Below are 20,105 nucleotides of genomic sequence, written 5' to 3'. Positions count from 1 at the left end.
GAGTCAACCAAGGAAATGAATAATGAATAACAATAATAATTATGGCAATGATCTAAAATATGTGAAAGACAGAAAAGCCCATCTCTACAAAGCAAGGTACTGGAAATCTCAGACACTTGCTCTCAGGCCCCCGTCTCAGTTGTCTTTAGCTTGGAGGGCAATTGGTTTATCTTTTTGAAGTAGCATGTAATAAAAGAGCATTAATGTTTATATTACCTGAACACCTCTGATGATTCTTCAGTGTCACAGAGAACCCTCCACTGGAGTTACACCTAAAGAGCTTTATTCCCAGTGTGGTGCCTTTCTGATCCTCCACTTAAAATAGCAGATAGAGTTCTACTCTAGGCTTTCATGACAGTTCCGTCTAAGAGGTTTCCATGCCACCCTCCCACCCCCACCCCCCAGTTATGAAGAAACTCATATAATGGGGAAATCTTCCTTTTATGCACCATCAAGAAATGACAGCTGTTCAAAAAGAGAAGACAAGTTATTCAATGGATTGGTTGTAATATGTGGTAACCAATGTACTATTTGCCACCATCAAGTCAGAACTAGGTGCTAAAAATATGTCTCAGAAGGGGAAATAGAAGGCACTGGGTATACAAACTTGACTTTCTGAGCATTGCAAACAAATCTTTGACAAATTATGTGTCTTGCTTAACTCTGGGAGAAGCTATAGCACGATGAGCTGTGAGTGGTGCATCCAAAAGAAAAAAGTTGCTTCACACTATGAGTTGGAGGTGGGTTTCCAGGATTACAAGCAGAGATGCCAGGGTTCTTGGAGAAAGAAAATGTCCTGTAATTGTTTTCCTGAATCAGACGCTGCAAGCTGTTTAAAAGAAAAAGAAAAAAAAGCTTTGCCATAAAATACATGCAGACCAGCTGATCACTTCCATCAAAATGGGTTTGGAGAGCTAGTTGTTAACATGCAGAATGCAGCATTAAGAAGAGTGTATTGCAGAGAAGAAACATTTACAGAAAGAATTTTATCAGTTTAAGGAATGTGAGAGGAGACTATTAAGAAATCTAGTGGAGAAAAATGGGTATCTTTCATGATGTTTTCTGTTCTCTGATTCTAGGAAATTTGAGAATGAAGCAAATGTCTACTCCCAAGCCATTACAGTGCTGCTTCTTTTTAAGGGGGGGGGCTCCCAGACCTTGCTATATATTCCCCCTGCCCTGCACATGTGCAGCACTTTGCCATGTACATTAATATAATTGCTGTGAGTAGCTTTGGGACTAGGTTTTGGCTGAAAAGCAGGATAATATGTGCAGGATAAATAAATGTGCAAATGAACAGAGAAGGCAAAATTGAATTTTGAACAGGGGAAAAGGCTTCAATGAACTGTGAACCACTTACCTTGCCTTTTCATTCACATTTGTGAAACGATAATGAATGGCTATGACTCAGAGTATTATCCATCTCTAAGGCTTACCCTGCTTTCTCTTTAGCCCATCCATTTCATTCACACTTCGTTCTGAATTGGGATCATCATGTTCCATTTTCTTACAAGTCAAGAAGGAAAGGTTAATCTGAAATCAATTTTGCCCTAGTTATCTGCAAGACTGAAAACAGAGTCAATTAGCAGAGCTTCTTGTTTTCAAGAGAAATCTGTATGTTTTAGCTCAGTCTAGGTTGTTTGCTCCTGCCTTTACAGGATTTGACACTAGCATATTACCAATCTGCAAGGATTCGTTGGGCTGGATGTTCAACAAACTGGATATGAACTATGACCTTCTCCTCGATCACTCAGAGATCAATGCCATTTATCTTGATAAATATGAGCCATGCATTAAACCGCTCTTCAACTCCTGTGACTCCTTCAAAGATGGAAAGCTTTCAAACAACGAATGGTGCTACTGCTTTCAGAAGCCTGGAGGTAAGTTACTAAATTTTGTACTAGAAAATTGACTCTGTGATTGCATGTTGATACTAAAATATTTATACAGGAAAACTAGCTCCCATGTAATATTAAAAGGCAAATGCTTTATTAGGATTTGTATAAGGCACATCAACATACCTCATTCCTAATAAAGTTGGCATAGTTTTCAATTGATTAAATGAGACATACTTGATTTTCATACGGTAAACAACACTGATATTATTACCACTCCACTTAATTGTTATGTATTGAGTGGCATTCAGTTGAGTGGCATTAGACAGCTAGAAAATCCTGGTTGTGAAAATCCTAGCATCAAATAGACACTGACACTTAAAACGTTGAACCTAGTGATTAGCACCTGGTTACTGAACACACCAGGAAGCAAGTTTCTTCTTCCATATTTACAGAACTTGGCCACTGCAACTTCCTTAGTCCCTACTTCTCCAGACCAGTTTAGTTCCCATGGATCCAAAATACATAAGTTTTTTATAAGTTTTTTTGTAAGTTTAGGTAATGAATCCAAAATTCATTACCATGGCTTACACTGCTCTCCGCCCTTTCAAGATAAATTAGAAGTAGGTTAGAAGCAGATCCAGTTGCTGCCATCACCTTATCTTCTTTAAACCCTTCTAGGCTCTTCCCCAAGTGGATGACTGGAGGGTTAGTCATTATTCTATGATTAATTTCCTATTACGTACTTTGCTATGGTTTATGCATAAGGATTGCCCTTCCCATTTATTCCCTCCCAAAACATAACTTTGTCTACGGATGCGTTTTTCTCTTTTCTTCGTGCAGTTTCTGTTTAATTCCATTTTTATGAGATAATGAGAACAAGGGGAGAACTTGTTTTGTTATTTTTAGCAATATCAGCCAGACAGTCCTCACTGCCTAGAAAGAAAAGTTCTTTGACGTTTACTTTCCTCTTAGGTTCCTGTTTTTTCTTGCTTCTCTTTTTCTGTTTCTCTCTTTTCACTTATAATTTGTTCATTCTTCTTTTCTTTCCCAACTTTTTAGTTTTCCTTTTAGAATAAATTTCTTTCTAATCCTGGCATCCTTTAGTTTGCTTTTTCCATGTAATTCTCTCCCCTTGTCATTCTTATCTTTCCCATTTTATTATTTGCCCACAATTTTTGTTGTTGCTTCCTTTAAACATCTTCCTTAGACCCAAGCTTCCTTCCTCCTCTATTACTTACCAGAGCAACCCATGATTGTACATAACAGAAGCTATTCAATTAAGTGGGCTTAACTGTCATTAAAATTTTGTGAGTTCATGAATTTATGTGAAGGCTGCAAACATCTTGTATTTTTAAATGCACTCTTTCAGGCACTCTCATGCCTCCTCCATATCTATCTTTGGACCTGTTGAGAGGAATAGAGATCCTCCATTTTTATATCCGGTATACATTTTACACACAGTGTAGCAAGGTCTCGGTCTTCCTGCTCTTCTATCCCTTGTGGGTGTGAAGTTGAAGTTGGTGGCGTCATGTACGTGTCATTCATTTAAACACGCAAAAGTCTCTGTGTCCTCTTTTCCATATATAGGCCCTGGAGTCTAGATTAGGTTCATGGCCTCCTACTCGGTGGCTAAAAAATGCCTATGAGGTTCCTTTCACATGTTGACCTCCTTGTTCCATTGGCTGAGGAGCCGAGTGCCCCATGTGTGCCCTAGGAAATCTAGACTATGATCATGGTTTTCAATCTCAAAATTTGTTCTATTGGTATTAGCTTATTGCTTATGTCATTGCTTATAAGGTGAAAATTAGTCTTTTAGCAAGCAGTAAATTAGCATCCTAGCTTTGGATCAGGCTGGTGAAGGAAAGGAAAAACTGTCTTAACAACCAAAATGGCCCCCAAACACACTTTTAAAGCAAAGCATGTTGTGAATTTTTTAATTAGTAAATCTAATGGCATACATTTGTTCTGCAGTACAGTACAAGCATATGTGGTTCATTCATTCCCAGGTGTGCAATAGACTACCACTGCCTGTCAATTGCAAAGCTAATCATTAGAGAATCTGTCCCTTACCATCTGGAAACTACTCTCATGTATTTTGTTTTAGGTCTCCCTTGCCAGAATGAGATGAACAGAATTCAAAAGCTGGGCAAGGGGAAGAGCCTGATGGGTAAGTTCAGTTACTTGCCACTCACTCATTTAAGCTGCTAATTAAAGCTTCTGTTATTACTGTGACGTTACATGCTGTAATAGGGTCCCAACTGTGTGCTTGTGCCACTTCAGGAACTCATATAAATAACAGAACATCAGCCTGCGCTAAATGTGTTCCATGACTTTGCATACTAGGTAACATTATGCAGAACAGAGACTGTCTTTCTACTGAAATCTCAAATCAGTTCCATTAAATTGACACAGCACATAGGTTGAGTGTAGATTTATTTCTTTATTGTTTGACAAATCCAATGTAAGAAATAGGCTTATTGGATCTTCCCCTCCCCTAAAATATAAATTGAACTTTTAAATGTGCTGTAATGATACACATATTAAGGTAATTTTCGTATGTTGAGCACATAATGCCATTTGGAAGTTGAAGAATCCATCTGTTAAACTGTAGGTGTATAATACTAAAAGCTTTGGACACTATGGGCTTAAATCTGTGGATTTCAGTGCATTTCTCTTCCACATTAAATAATTCATAATTGAAATCAAATAATACTTCCAATAACGCACAGTGAAATTAATACAAACATCATTCTAAAGCAGCAATACTGAAATGCATACATAAATTGAAAACCATGCAAGTAGAAAAGTAAAGAAAAATCATTATGAGACACAGGATATGTGTGAAGAGGCAGCATTTGTACTTTTTAATGCCTTGACGTATCTGCACAAATATACTTTGCCTGGGGATTCTTATTGAAGGTGAGGCAACACACCGTGGCAGGGCAAGTTCCCCCTCCCTTCAAGTGTTCCTGCTTCCTTATCTGAAAGTATTCTTCCCACAAAACAAGACTTAACAATGAAAATAGTGTAGAAAGGTATTCCATTGCTGTTACTAGGGAGCTACATTAAGCCCATAAGGCACTCCCATTATTCATGAGATCAAATTGATTCATCCATATAGCCCAGGGGCAAACTTTCTTAATAGTCATTTGCAACAAATTGGTAGACGAGTAACTAATGCATGCATGATGTGGTACCTAAATGAACTGCAGTTATAGCTGTCATGACTCCTGCACCTTGGCCCCTCACACTACCATGAGGAAGATAACAATGAGGAGGAAATAATTTTTGCTAAGACACTCATCCCCTTCCCTTGGGCCATCCTGACCTGAGGATGTAGCTCTTCCAAATTCCTTAAACCTATTCCTTCCACAGTGCAGGTCAGCACCTGCAAAATCAGACAAGGTCCCTTTAAATCACCACAGCCAACTCCTCAGAAAGGTGGGCCAATTGCTGTTAATGCCAGCCTAGATAACGCCTCAGATAGGCCCAGAAAGCAGGGCTTGTGGGAGCTGGATACCTTTATTTGAGCTTCTGTGTTGACTTGCTTCAACCTGCCCCCCTGTGAGTCCCAAAACCTGTCAGAACAGAATAATGGCACCTGCCATATATATGCTACTTACAGTATATATAGAATGCCTAAAATAAGGCTCATTCAAAGTCACAGGTACTGTAATATTCTAGGAGCGTCCTAATTCCACGTGTATAGCTGAGGCCCAGTATCTCATAGTCCCATGGGTTACTATGGGCAGGAAATAACTAATGACAGGGCAGTGGCTGGGCATAGATTCATTTCATTTGCTAAGTCACAATGGACAGATTTTCATGCAATGTGTAGATTAGCATGATGGAGATTTACAATTTCACACTAATTGGCACTCTAGCAACATTAATCTCTTATGTTGCATAACCCAGTCTACTTTGGCCAGCCTGATCCTCCCAATTCTTCTGTCAGATTGAATCCCATCAAGTTAATAGTGCTTGGCCCAGCCAGCTGAATTGTTAGGTAACTGTAGTTGATGCCTGTGCTACATTTCTAGTCCTCAGCATTATTTTTGTCCTCTTGTCTGTACTACACGGGTTTAGTTAAAGAGAGAGAAGGATCTTGTGCTGTAAGGAGACAAGGAAAGACTGGACAGCAGATTCTAACAGCAACAAAGGATAGCAAGGTCGTCTACTGTAACCTGGGCTGAAGCTATGCCATATAGGGAATAAGCAGCAGCAGCCAATTGGGACCAAGAGGGGAAGAGATTCTTGACTAGCAGGATTAGGGAGGATTAGAAGCTCACAGGTGTAAGACGAAAGTTAGGTAACAAAGATCTGTATGTCCAAGGAATTCTGGAAATGAATTCAGCAGGGTTCATGTCACCTAAGTTGCAGTAGTAAAGATGGTTTGTAACAAACTGAAGATATTATAAAAAGAAATAAGTTGTGCATGCATCTGAAAAACCCTTATTGCAGCAATGTTTGTTAAAGCAACTTTGGCTGAATGGGGGGGGGGGGCGGTTTCAGGAGGGGCTAAATGCAAAACAATTTGGCTAGCATAATTTCAAAGATGTGAGCTAGGGGAAATGATAGCCAGTATTCTGCTGCATCTGTTACTGCTCCAAATGAAGCAGTATGAAGTGAAAAGGGGGAAAAGAGAGCTACCACATCAAAAATCCCAAGCACAACTTTCTCCTGGTCCTGGCGTAATATGAATGGTTTCTTCTTCTCCCACAAAATTGGGCTACTTGCAAACGATGTACCAATTGGATGAGGGCATTTCAGGGCAGCCCCATCAGTGGTACAGCGGCAGTAAACCAAAAACAAGAGGCGGCTAAATATTCCATCTCTATTAGGCTCTGGATACCATTTTGTAATCACAGATGCTTATCTTCTATTCATGCTTATGGTTTCTTTCATTAAATATTTTAGGCCAGTTACTTTAACAGACAAAGATTAAAATATATTATTTCCACTACTACTACCACCCATAAAATTTAGGTTAAAATACAGAAAGATTAATGTTTAGATATTTCAAAAGTTTGGGTTTTTTTTTAAATTGTGCATCCCATTGAATAACTGAAGAGGTTGAGATGGAAAATCCATTGACTTCTGAGGTATAAAAGACAGATATGGAGAATTACATTTATTTATTTATTTATTTATTTATTTATTTATTTATTTATTATACAAGTAACAGCATAGCAGTTGAGGAATGCATTTTCATTCATTTCCTCATCCATGTGAAATGAAAATAGCCCTTTTGACATTACATGTGCACATTGCAGAGATGCGTTGATCTACAGAACTGGTGAAGGAAGCCTTTTATTTATTTTGAGTAGTAAATCAAGTAGTATCTCTCTAACAAAGGTGCTAGGTATTTTCTCTGATATAGCCAGACCCAGTAAAAGTCTGTGCCTGTAACAGAAGCAAACAGTAGAGGATGGAAACTGCTATATAAAACCCATGCTCAATATTCATCTAACTAATCTTCATGTAGAAGTGGTTTGTTTTAAATTTATGCAAGTACATTTGCACTGAATCCGTTGAAGCTGATGGCAGAAATATCAGCTTTCATGAGAGAGGAACGAAGAGCCACAATGATACATGGAGCCAGTTGTTGTCATGGCACTTCTTATAAAATGAAGGCACTTTAGGGTTTTTTCTTCTTCTTTATTTCAAGATAACAATTTGAATTGCAGCCCTTTTGCACCCTCACAATCTCTTCTAAATGCTATTTGTGTGGAAGAACCTTACTGACAAAAGAACTGATGGGGGGGGCAGAGAGAGAGAGAGAGAGAGAGAGAAACAGTATGCCTGACCATTTCAACCTGCTGTGAAAACAGTCAAAGAAAGCCCTCCTTGAACGTCAGGGCCAGACAAATGCAAGTTTATCTTCCTGCTTAGCTCTACAATTACAAGTATTTGTATTATTGACAAGGGCACCATTTGCTGTCTCTAGGAACTTTCATTCCACGGTGCAATGAAGAAGGATATTACAAAGCAACTCAGTGTCATGGAAGTACTGGGCAATGTTGGTGTGTTGATAAGTATGGAAATGAGATAGCCGGCTCAAGGAAGCAAGGGACTGTTAGCTGTGGTGAGTAATAGCATGCTTTTCTCAGATAAAATAAGAATGAGTGTTGTGAGAGCCCTTGCCTGCTGCTGCAAGCCTGACTATGAGTCTACAGAATGGCAAAAAGAGAAACCTATTAGCCATCATGACAAGAATCTTCAGGCCTTCATATTTATAATACAAATGTGCTCATACAAGTAAGGTCTCTTCCTGAATAAGTGTGACAATACGAAATTGGCAAAAGCATTTGATTTTTTTTCTTGCCAGCTTACAAACTGCAGTAGTTTGCACTGCTAAAAAAATATTCTGGTTAGGAAGTTATTGCAGGCTGATCATTTAAAAATCCAATTTTTTAAAATCAACATGTTGCTCCTTGCAACAGAAAGCACAAAGTTAAGGAGTCCTGTTCATCTGGGGTGCCTTTTGAAAGAAAGACTTATCTGTGATATAGATTGCATTTTTCCCATGGAGGTTTAATCTGAACAAACAATTGCTGCTGAAATTACCCCACAAGGAGCACATGTACACATAATATAAATGTGTGTAGTAGATTGCAATCGCTACAGCTCTTCTAGTGGAGAAAATGAGTTTATAATGAAACACCTTGGCATAAGAAAAATGTCTTTTTGAAACTTTTAAAAGCCAAGTCCTACAAACATGTAGGGATGGAGGAGAATTACATTTGGTCTGCATTTTTAAGTGAACTGACCGAATTTGTACCTCCAGGAGAACTAATACACAGGTCATAATGTAATAAGATTTCAGATTTCGCAGTTCTCTGAATTTTGCAATGCTGTTTTCAGCTCAAAACAACCGAAATGTATTTTTAAAATGCATATTTTTAGGTAAGTTTCTTTAGAAATGTGTACATTGAGATAAAATGCATATTTAAATATGAATATGGATTTTTGTACAATTAAAAAAACCCTACAGACTATTGCAGAAGCAGGATAAAATAGAATTAATGGAAACATGGAATTGACATGGAGTGGAAATGGGCAGATTCATCCAGTTTCGATAGCCCTAATTTTGATAGCTATAGTCTTATTTGAAGCCCTGAAGTTCCTATAAATAAAAGTTCCAGGCATGACATTTCATCTTCAGAATTCAAGCACTGAAAATAATTCTAGTGGTGTGCTCTTCCTTCCCAAAAATGCTAGAGAAAAGAAAGGTAGTAGTAGTAGTAGTAAGGGGACAACAGAGGATGAGATGGTTGGACAGTGTTCTCGAAGCTACGAACATGAGTTTGACCAAACTGTGGGAGGCAGTGGAAGACAGGAGTGCCTGGCGTACTCTGGTCCATGGGGTCACGAAGAGTCGGACACGACTGAACGACTAAACAACAATAATAATAATATATTATTTATACCCCGCCCATCTGGCTGGGTTTCCCCAGCCACTCTGAGCGGCTTCCAACAGAAAAATGAAATAAAATAATCTATTAAACATTAAAAGCCTCCCTAAACAGGGCTGCCTTCAGATGTCTTCTAAAAATCTGGTAGCTGTTTTTCTCTTTGACATCTGATGGGAGGGAATTGTCTACAAGAGAAGGGATATATGTGTATCTGCCATGAGACTCCTTTGTACTGCAAAGAATTCTGGGGCTTATTACAGAGGCACACTTTCAGTTTGGCAGAGCACAGGGCCAGACCTGCAAAGGTGCTCATGTGCTCCATAGCATACTGAGCACACCTCTACAGGTTCACAATGCAGGAGGAAATTAGCAGTGGTGGGAGCACCAGGGAACCCAGTGTTTGAATGCCTAGGATCTACCAAATTTGAAAAAAACAGTAATCTAGTAGACTCACAGGAGTATATAATGACATCAGAATAGCAAGGTGTCAGTTTTAATAGCCTCATTACGACTTAAGACAAAATTGCACATGAAAATTTGCCACTTAATTGCCTCTGACTGCCCAGAAAGAACATTTATTGTCACCTATTAGCAACACCAAGCCTTTTATATATTGTATGTGTTTGGATTATTAATGCATTTGGATGACTTTGTATGATTTTATTGTTTAAACTTATACCAATAAAGGTAAACAAAAAACTTCAAAACACAGAGTTAAATGAACAAGTAAAGTGACAAGCAAATCAGCCTGGTTATTTTGAGGCAATAGAAATGGACCTTTTCAAATATAACCCCTTATTTGTCTCAGCTGGCAGGACCACGCCTGGCACTATGAGATTTTCTAGGCCAATTTACATTCCAACTTTTTCTGGACAATATCAGGACAGAAAGAAAGATATCACTTGGTGATGTTTGTGGTGAGGTTTTTATGAGGTACGCAATTTACTGAGACCACCAACTCATTTCAGATCTCTTCGAACACTCATCAGATGGTGGTGTCTTTCAGTCACCATTGACCTGGAATGGATTTGAACCAACAATTTAGAGATGTAAGGTTCTGTCTTCAGCTATTGCTTCCTCCTGAAAACATGTGCTTTTGTGGGTGTAGTAGAAGACTGTATATTACTTTGAGCACTTTACTGTGTAAAAATGTATTACTATTTATTTAGTTATCTTATATTTTAAAAAGCAGACATGTTAGGGGGAGGGATTAATTAAGTAGTTTAAATAATAAGAACATTGACATGTTTTGATAGAAAATTGGGCTTAAAGTAAAACTGTGAATTCTTCCTGGTTGCAGAAGAGGAGCAAGAAACCTCAGGGGATTTCGGGAGTGGTGGATCAGTGATATTATTGGATGATCTGGAAGAGGAACATGAAGCAGCAAAAAAGGACCAAGAAGGGAAACAGAAGATCCATGTAAGAGCAGCTAATGATGATGATGAAGACGAAGATGACGACAAGGAGGATGAAATTGGCTATATATGGTAGTTCCCATAACTCTGAGGACTCATGTTTTGCACAATATCACAAGTCATTTCGTATCTCTGCAATGGTAACTGAGACATCAGGCATTGCATATGGAGCTCAATCTAAACCCGTTTGGGCATTCCAATATGCACACAGGTATCCCTTACAATTGAGCTTCCCTTTCACTTTACTGCTGGGCATGACTCCACAAGCACAATGGAGATGAGCATGCAGAGCTGAACCTGACATTGAAGTGAAATGGGAAGACCTTTCACATGTGGGAGCTCCTTGCACATGTGGGACTTGGCACACTCATGTCCATTGGAGCTCTTTTAGCCAGCAAACTGCTGGATGGAAGCAATTATCTCTCCACTCAATTTAATTTAGTACACTGTGTTTAATTTGGAAGACAGCTTTCCCACCTGACTAGCTATTTTCTGGCATAATTGTAAGCATTGTTCTATTTCACTGACATGGTGACTTTCATAGCTTAATCTGCTCACATGCGTCTTTTATAAAAATGGAATATGGAACATAGCAAGAGGGTCAGCACATCCAAGCACTGGGCTCCTCTGATGTTACCAGAACTGAAGTTTTCAATTACTTGATCTTTTTTAATTGTGCCATTTGTTGTTACTACTGTGGTTTTGCTACTTTAATGTTAAAAGCAGGTAGGTTTGGGGTTTTTTCTGTGTCACCATCTGGAACTTGTTTGAAAATATCAAAATCGCCTTAACAGTCTGGTTTGTTCAGCCACTGGCTTTAAGTCAGAAATAATTGCATTTTAGTTCCTCCTCATTTTTCTTTAACATGGTTGGCAGAACCACTGTCTTATTTTAGCAGAACTCAATGAAAGTTCTCCCCCGCACCAGTAGTGCAGGATAAGATCTCAGATGACCATTTACCAAAATTAGTTCACTTTAAGTTAAGCATCATGATCTTGATGATTGGTATAGTATATGCACGCAACTTTTAGCAAACGAAACAAGCCTGGAATGGCCTTTCAAAACATGCGAAAAAGGAATGCTTTGCAAAGGCATTTCTTTACAATCGTTTTTTGCAGGCTTGCAAGTCTTGGATTTTGCTTTGATCAAGTTTGCACTAATGCTATGCAAGCTGCCTCTGCTTCCTGGATAGCATACCACTGGTTTTGCTGAAAACACTTTTTCTTCATTTACTCTAAATGAATCCTCATTTGGAAGTGCTGAAGCTGTCAGAGGCACTAACCATCAGAGTAATAAGCTGTCTTCCCTTTATTTTAAATTGTTGATATTTGCTCAGTTTTAAAAAAGAAAACATCTTTAGGCAGTTGCGTTTCTGGTTAATATGACATGTAATACGTACACATATGAACCAGCAGAAAATGTAATTAAAATATTCCACATACTTATATCTCCATAGCAGCATCTCATTGTTCCCCATTGCCATTCAGTGTGGGGAAATGAATTTGCCATTGCAGACCTTTTATTATGTTAGCTGTCCATGCAAGGACAAAACATGATGAGCATCTATGATTGGTTGGGAGGGGAAAGATAGATTTATAACAAGCCCCATCTTTTTCTCATTAAATGGAAGGAAATAAATGCCAGATAGGTCTTAAATTCTGCAAACACTAAGGACCATACCACTTTTGTTGATCAGGGCAATTATAGTGCTGTTATACCAGAAATGAACATGGCCTGTACACTTAAAGAAAGCTTATATTTCTGTGAGAAAGTGCTAATTTTTTAGTGTGAATTTCTATACAGTTTTCAGGCGGCTGCACAATGGCATCTATCCTCAGACTATTGTTTGCTGTGTGTGATACTCTTGTTTGTTTATGCCTTTTGCTTCTGGTGTGCTGAAGTCTGGGGTTGCTGTTTTTTAACAATTCATTTTAACACAAGGTCTGGTTTGTTAATGGACCCTTCAAAAATAGTAATGCCAAATGTCATTATGTTAATATTGCATTTAAGTTTGTTTTAATATTCCCAACAAGTGCAGCCTAAATTCACTGGCTTTGTGAAATTACGATAATATCCAGCTGAGAAGTTACCTCCCAGATATACAGCCTTAGCCTGAAACCCTGAGCTCAATGGATTCCAGTAATTAAATAAGCTGGTTGTCCTTTGACTTTTAAAAATGCCACTGCTACAATCCAGAAATGTACATCATACACACTTAAAAACTCTGTAGTTCCACTGAAGAAAATCCACACAATTGCTTTGGCCTTTCTGTCTTCTTTAGCCATAGTGATGCAAATTGTGTCCTGTGCTGTTGTGCTTAAGGTAGGATCCAATGCCTGGTGAATGAAGCCATTGGGCTCTGCCCTAATTGCCAGTTGACCTCTATCCCAATCCTCGTCGAGGAATGCACTGTCCATTCCTTGCTATTATAAAAGGACATAGGCAAGGGGACTGTGGATGCTCTGCTCTTCCTCAACTTTGCCCATCTCCAAGTAAAGCCATGTAGCTATCCTTAATAGGCCATCTACAACACACTAAGGGGTAGGGGGCAGCTGCTGGTATACAACCACTCCACTCCTGTGAGTTACCAGGTTCACAAAGGACCTCAGAGTATCAGCTAATGACATTGTTATCCAGAGCTCACACTTGAAAGTAAGTTACATGAGATTAATGGGGCTTTCTTCCACATAAAAGTGATGTTAACCACTAAATGTTTTAAGAATATGGGTTTTGTGGGGTGCACTATTAAGCTGTTTTTGGACACTGGCTGGACTAGTATACAATAAAAGTCATCTACTGTAATAATGTCCAATCAGAAGCTGCAACATAGCTATAATTTTCACCATACTGCTTACCTACTTAATTTAATAAAACCTGCAGAAGTCAAATTCACTGTGTTTGCAGAGAAGTGCTATTATCTTTTATATACTTACGATAAAGTTTCAATTTAGCCTTTGTTCTTGCTACGCACACAGAGAAGCTTGAATGCAGCTGCTTTCTGGTGAAGTCCATCATTGCTGGTGTGTGTGTAAATATTGAAACCACACGGGTGAGGCCACTCACATGGGTCTTTCCCAACTGATCTGCCTTCTTCAGCTCCAAATCATAGCCAAGTCCTATTGAAATCAATAAAAAAAGACTTTAGCCATACCATACCTAACCTACTGATTTCAACAGGATACAGTAGAAGTTTAATTTCTGGAGCAGGGACATTTTATTTATGTGAGTAAACAAAACAACCCTGCAGATTAAATCTTAAAGTCAGTTGTGGTATTAATGATGTAATTCATCTCATTACACATAAACACACACAAAACCCCATAATCCCTGTCTCCTCTAATGTTGCTTCTTTAGCACAAATGCTTAATTGCTGGGCTCATTGTCTTAAACACTATGGCTTTTGTTTATATGGGGTTTGTATGTATAAAAATTAACCAACACAAAGTGTGTTGTTTTTTCTTTTAAGAATCATTTCAAATTCTTTCCCAGCAATTCCCCCCTCCCAAGCAAACCCATGATAATACCGATTACTTCATACTTATTGCTATAGAATTCATTAACAAAAGTGAAAACGGGCAATGTCCTTAGATTCAATAATCTTCCTGAGAGTTAGTACATTTAAAAATAAGCTGTTAAAGATGAATCAAACTCAGTTTTGTCTGCAGACTATAATCATTCTCTAAAATTCTAGCTATTTGATTTCCTGTTTGTCTGGAGAGAAAATATTAAAATCAGAAAAGGGTGAAGGACAAAACTTCCATTTATTATTGTAACTAAAGGTGGAAAACCTGAAGAAGCAGCACCCTACAATTTTGTCAGATTCTCAATAGCATTTGAAGGAAAAATGAATCCTTTGTAGTAAAGCCCTTAGCAAAATACTAGAGCAATGCCAGAGAAGCAGAATGAAGTGGTGCCTTCAGAGGCAATGAAAAGTTGCAGTGTCATCTATTTCATGATGCCTCAGCTTCACCGTCTGTTGAACCATTTGTCCCCCCCGTTGCCCATGTAAGATTCAGGAACTAGGAAAAGATGGCAAAGCTACCAAGCAAGTCGCACAAGCTTTTTTGTTCCATTCTGCAACAGTGCAGAACTAACACAATCCAAAGCCACGACAGATTCTCTTGAGTTCTCTATCAAGACACAGGATAAATGCTGTCATTCATTTCTCATTACATTTTCCGGGGGAGAAATAATAAATGTACCTACAATATTGGCTTACCAAGACATTAATAGGTCTCCTGTCCTCACCTCCATGAAAATTACTTTGTTTATAACTTCTAATGGCTTTAACCTCTACCAGATAAAATATAATGATTAATTTCTGCTATGCCATATAGCAAGAACATACCGTGTTTCTCATATTATAAGACACGTCTTATATTTATTTTTTCCTCAAAAAAAACACTATGGCTGATTTTCAAGGGATGTCTTATTTTTTTCCTCCTCTTCCTGCCGCAGCCGGCATTGCTGCTGCGCCTATCACTATGTCTTATTTTCGGGGTATGGCTTATATTCCTTGAATGCTTAAAAATCCTGCTATGGCTTATTTTATGGGTATGTCTTAAAATATGAGAAACAGGGTACAATAGGCTTTTTTATACAATAGTATATATAATTTTGATACAGTGGTATGAGTCAGCAGCAGGCTCAATCAACAACAGTCTGGACCCAGCCTTATTGTGGATTTGTCTCGGGAAGTGCAGCTTTCCATCTCTGTTTCATTTAAATCATATTTTTTTTAAGATCAGTAAGCTACATACAATTAGCTACTAAACTTAGTGGCAGCTCCACATACTAAACTGCAAAGACTGCATGAATTTTCATATCAACTGACTTGATCCTTTTAATTCTAGTCAGAGTATATATTGCAGCCAGCAAAGGTGACCCATGCATAGAATCCAGCTTCCACCTTTTTTGGATGTCATTACATGTACAGTATACATAATGATGGAGCATGAGAAAGTAAAAAGCACACAGAAAAGCCAATGCCAAATTTGCAAGACACTGTGAAGCACAGAGGTAGCCAATGTAGTGCCCCCCCTCCAGCTGTTGCTGGACTCTATCTCCCATCAACCCTAGCCAGCATGGCCAATGGTTGGGAACGATGGGAATTCCACCCAGCATATATCTCTCCCAAGCTCATCAGATTCACCAGTTCCCTCACAGCAAAAGCAGTAAAATTAAATAGCTATGCACATTTATGAAGGGCTATGCTCTCCTATCCAAACATGAATAACCTTAATGTTACTTCAAGATGTTCTTGACGTTTATCTGAACAGAAAACAAGGCACAGCATATCTATTTGAGCTCAGAGGCTGGGGGAATATTGTTTTTCAATATACATTTGTATTAGTCACTGTTTAAAAGTAATGCAGGAATCTAGTTTAAAGGAAAGTAGAAAAGGTGGTTAACATGGGGGAGGATGTTCACTTTCAGTTTGGCAACCCCAGCTTCCTTAATCCTTCCCCAGTTCAGTAGCTTGCACTGCTGAACCAAAAATAAAATGTTAAAAACTCAAGTGCAGATGTGGCTCTCACCTTAACATTATTTGGGAACATGAATTAGGCATGCCATATCATTACCAACTGGTGCTTGAACTGTGGAATACATACCATGGTTCATCCTTACTACTTCTGGTGAAGTATGCATTTCCACTTCTCAATATTAGTAATATAAAATGTGAATTCAAAGGGTTTACTTTTCCACCAGTGAGAAGGGTCATAAGAAACCAAATGTAACATAATCTAATACATTATGGATCAGAGCAGAGATTTACTTCATCTAAATCAGTGGCATTCAATATGTGCATTTGATTACAGAATGTGGCCATAGTCAGCTCATGCTGTATACTCTTGCATGATATTTGCCTTCATCTGATAAGTTAGGCTGAGAGCTTTGCACAACGTAAGTGGAAAAGCTCAAGTGCTTATTGAAAAAGACTCCTAAAATCAATGCCAAGCAAATGGTTGCATATTTCTACACATCAGAAACATCATTTAGAACAGCATCTTCATTCTTTATGTTAGGGTGGATGGTTTTGACCATTTTTGCAAACTACAACTCAAAATAGTGTTGTTGTTTTTTCAGTCAATCACCATGCAATAAACTTACTTTGTTAGCTCAACAAAGCATCCAGTCAGTCTGCAATTCAGCATACATTAATCACAACAGTGTAATCCAATGTTGTAGAAGCAGCAAGACTTCCCCTTCCTCTCCTCCCACACCCATGCTCCCCCAAAATCTGCTCCAAAGGGAGATGGAGGTGCGTATGATTTTATGCTGTGAACCACCCTGAGATCTACAGGTATAGGGCAGAATACAAATTTAAAAAATAACAACAACAGGAGGTGACTATAGAATGGAAGGAGCAAAAGTTGAAATCCTATTGTGCAAGTGAACATCTGTTGGAGTCAATCCAGTATCTTTTCAAGGATTACTAAATGCCTTGAGTACTTATTTGAATACATGCTGAATCATTTACAGTTCTTCACAGCCCACTGAAAAGGGACAGGTCTCACAACTATCCATGATTCAGGGGCATGTCAGGCTTCGTGGAAATCTATGTATTCTTCAGATCGTAACGTCCCTTAATTTTCCCCCAGCGCAGCTCCAATTCACCTCTAGCACACACCCTTTTCAGCCCTACGGATCAGTAACATCAGTGGAGCAAGTATCATGGAAGTTTCTGCAATGGCAGGGAGGGTGCATCCAATATCAGTTCTCCCAAAGAAAACAAACAACCCTCGCCATAATTATGCCTGTTGGTTTTCTGGAAATGCCAATATAACAAAAAGGTTGATTTGAAAACAAATCTTGATAATTCAATGGAATTATTTTAAAAACCTGTAAACCAGAATATCAACAACACTGGTTATCTTTGTCAAATTCTTGGCCCATATTTGTTCATAATTAATACAAGAGTCAACATGGTTGGTGCAAGTATCATTATGTATTCATGTTTCAGAGTTCTTCTCACTTTCTCTCCACCCCATTTCACAGCATGCCTCAAGAAAAAAAGTGATACTCCAGATCATTAAAATGTTAAAGAAATAAGGCCTTTAATGCAGTATACAGTAGAGCCACAGGCTCTTCTATCCCACAGCAGAATTACCTATTCTATTTCTCCCTTATGATAATCTAAAGCTTTTAACTTGCCTACAGCTTGACTTAATTTCTGATTCCATTGGAAGCTAAAATACTGCATTTCCTTCAAATTACTGACCTTCCAAAAAGTTATGAGCAATGAAAAAAAAAGCCTCCAACACCAAAAAGAACAAGGCTACTCGGCAGTTTTCAAGCCAATCATTCCCTGTATTTAAATGACTTTCAAGGAAGTAAGCTTTGAGGGATGTATCCTATTCTTTTCTCATGATACTTTACAAAAAAAATAAATATTTTGGAGCCTTGTTGGGTTTTTGTACTGCGCTTCAGTGTGTTCTTTTTACAGATTTCACAAAAGGTAACATCTGTTCACTTCTAGCCTCCATTGTGCTTTGCATTCTTTCACACCTGATTTAAAACTACATTGTGTCCGCAATCCAGCACAGAATTAGGTGAGATAAACCCACTGATTTCAGTGGAGTTAAAAGATAGCTAAGGGGCAATTCTATGCACACTAGAATATGTTGCATTGATTTAAACATACATAGGATCAAACCTGCACCTCTGTGTTGAATTGTTGCCTATGAGTTTATGTTAATATGTAACGGTACTTCACATTCAACAGTCGTACAAGAAGTAACACAATCTGCTAGTCAATACTTTAATATTAGAAACTTCATACCATTTTCTCCAGGTAGCAAATGACATAAACATCTTAACTTTGGCTGGCTGGTGTTCTAAGTCACACTGATGTTAGTTAATGGCATTGTTAAGCATGTGGTTAATTTTCTCCCACTAAAATCAATGGGAACTCATTAAATTTGGCCGGATTGTGTCCACTAAATCTAGGGTCATTATTTGCAACAGACCACCAGAACTCCCAGTATTTGACTCTCTTTTTTTCATAGAAATTTCATGGCTTTTACAGCAGACTCTTCTTTCTGCCATTCAGTTGTCTTTTATTGCACAGACTGCTTTGTACTGTTAATACATATCAAAGAGCCCTTTCTACAGTAGGTGGTATTTGGTCTTTTTATACTTTTCTCAATGCTGCTGATGTCCGTTACTGTTTAATGTGTAGCGTTGTAAGGAGAGATCCAGATATTAAGTGTTTAAGTTTTATGTCCCTACTGTAGATGGAATGTACAATATCATAGTTAATTAGAGTAGCATAGTAAATTATGAATGCTTTTTTCCCCCCATGAAGATTTTAAATGGAATGTGAACATGTTGCTGATTTCCTTGGTTAATTGTAAATGCTGAATTGTAGTACTAAGTAGTTGCATTTTTGTCTGTCTCAATAAATTTTAATTTGTCTGCGAGTCCCCATTGTCTGACTTCTGTTTTGTTAAATTTCTGGAATATAATGAAGTAGAACTCACCACTTTGTCTGGAGTGAAAAATATGTGCTAATGCAGTCGTATGAAGTAAAGATAGGCAAGATCTGGACCAAACTTCCCTCCAAGTTATAGCAATCCACGCCTCACTTAACCTGAAAGACAGATGGAGACCCTGTTACTACCTCTGCTACAATTTGTTGGCACTTTGTGAAACTGAAGATATCTACACTGGCCTTTATTTAACTATGCATACAAACATCACTAGAACTGCTCCATGCATGTAGCTCTGGTGAAACAGATTTGGGGAACTCCCTTATACTGTACCGAGTCAAACCATTAGTTTACCTAGCTCAGTACTATGTATAATGAATGTTCTGGCAGCTTCTCTACCCACAAATAGGGCTGATAGTTTTCACATCCCTCTAGCTTATACATAAGGCTTTCTTTAGCTGGACTGAAGTTAATGCCTTAAAAAAAACCACTTTAAGAATCCCCCACGAGGAAGATAAGCATTGCAAGGAAAAACCTATGCAGTATTACTAGCTTATAATGAAAACAGTATAACTAAAGTAAGCAATTTGTTTCTGGGTGTGGGTGCTGCAATTTCACAACTGCACAGAATGACTTTGCAATCTGTGCTGGAGAAAGCTAATCTCTCTCACCTGGAAATTAATTGATAGTAGGTAAAACCCACCCACCATGATCGATAAAAGGCATGTTATGTTATTCAAAGCAGGAGGAAAGGGCTCTAGCTCAAGTACATGATTTGCATGCAAAAGCTCACAGGTTCAATTCCCTAGCATATCCAAGTAAAGTTGGGAAAGTGTATGTCTATAACCCTAGGGAGCAATTGCCAGCTACTCTGAGGGTTCTCCTGATCCTCCAGAGTGGTGTGCATTCTTGGTTGAAATTTTTAAAGCTTGCTGACATCTTTCACATGGTGGCTTTTTTCCTGTTGCAGGTTGTTACAGGCCTCCCAAGAGGCCTTACAATGTG

At 38.4% G+C, this 20,105-nt stretch overlaps 2 protein-coding genes across 4 annotated transcripts in view; one reads left to right on the top strand and one right to left on the bottom strand.

Annotated features, from left to right (window-relative positions):
* SPOCK1 (SPARC (osteonectin), cwcv and kazal like domains proteoglycan 1) overlaps window positions 1-19,086 on the top strand; it is a 429,282-nt gene extending 410,196 nt beyond the window's left edge. For 2 of the 3 annotated variants that reach the window (XM_060271660.1, XM_035105504.2), the window contains exons 8-11: window positions 1,659-1,880; window positions 3,943-4,005; window positions 7,786-7,923; window positions 10,554-19,086. In XM_060271660.1, coding sequence (XP_060127643.1) covers window positions 1,659-1,880; window positions 3,943-4,005; window positions 7,786-7,923; window positions 10,554-10,744 — 614 coding nt within the window. In that variant the 3' untranslated portion in view covers window positions 10,745-19,086. Of the gene's footprint in view, window positions 1-1,658; window positions 1,881-3,942; window positions 4,006-7,785; window positions 7,924-10,221; window positions 10,322-10,553 lie in introns of those variants that run through there. The other variant, XM_060271661.1, reaches the window with a different exon arrangement.
* The window catches only part of KLHL3 (kelch like family member 3), a 183,169-nt gene continuing 171,363 nt past the window's right edge, over window positions 8,300-20,105 (bottom strand). The window contains exon 16 of the transcript XR_009557143.1: window positions 8,300-8,310. The gene's annotated coding sequence lies outside the window, so the exon portion shown is untranslated. The remainder of the gene's footprint in view (window positions 8,311-20,105) is intronic.

This window comes from Zootoca vivipara, chromosome 2, assembly GCF_963506605.1.
Source record: "Zootoca vivipara chromosome 2, rZooViv1.1, whole genome shotgun sequence".
NCBI lineage: Eukaryota > Metazoa > Chordata > Lepidosauria > Squamata > Lacertidae > Zootoca > Zootoca vivipara.
This window is presented reverse-complemented; position numbering and strand designations above follow the sequence as displayed.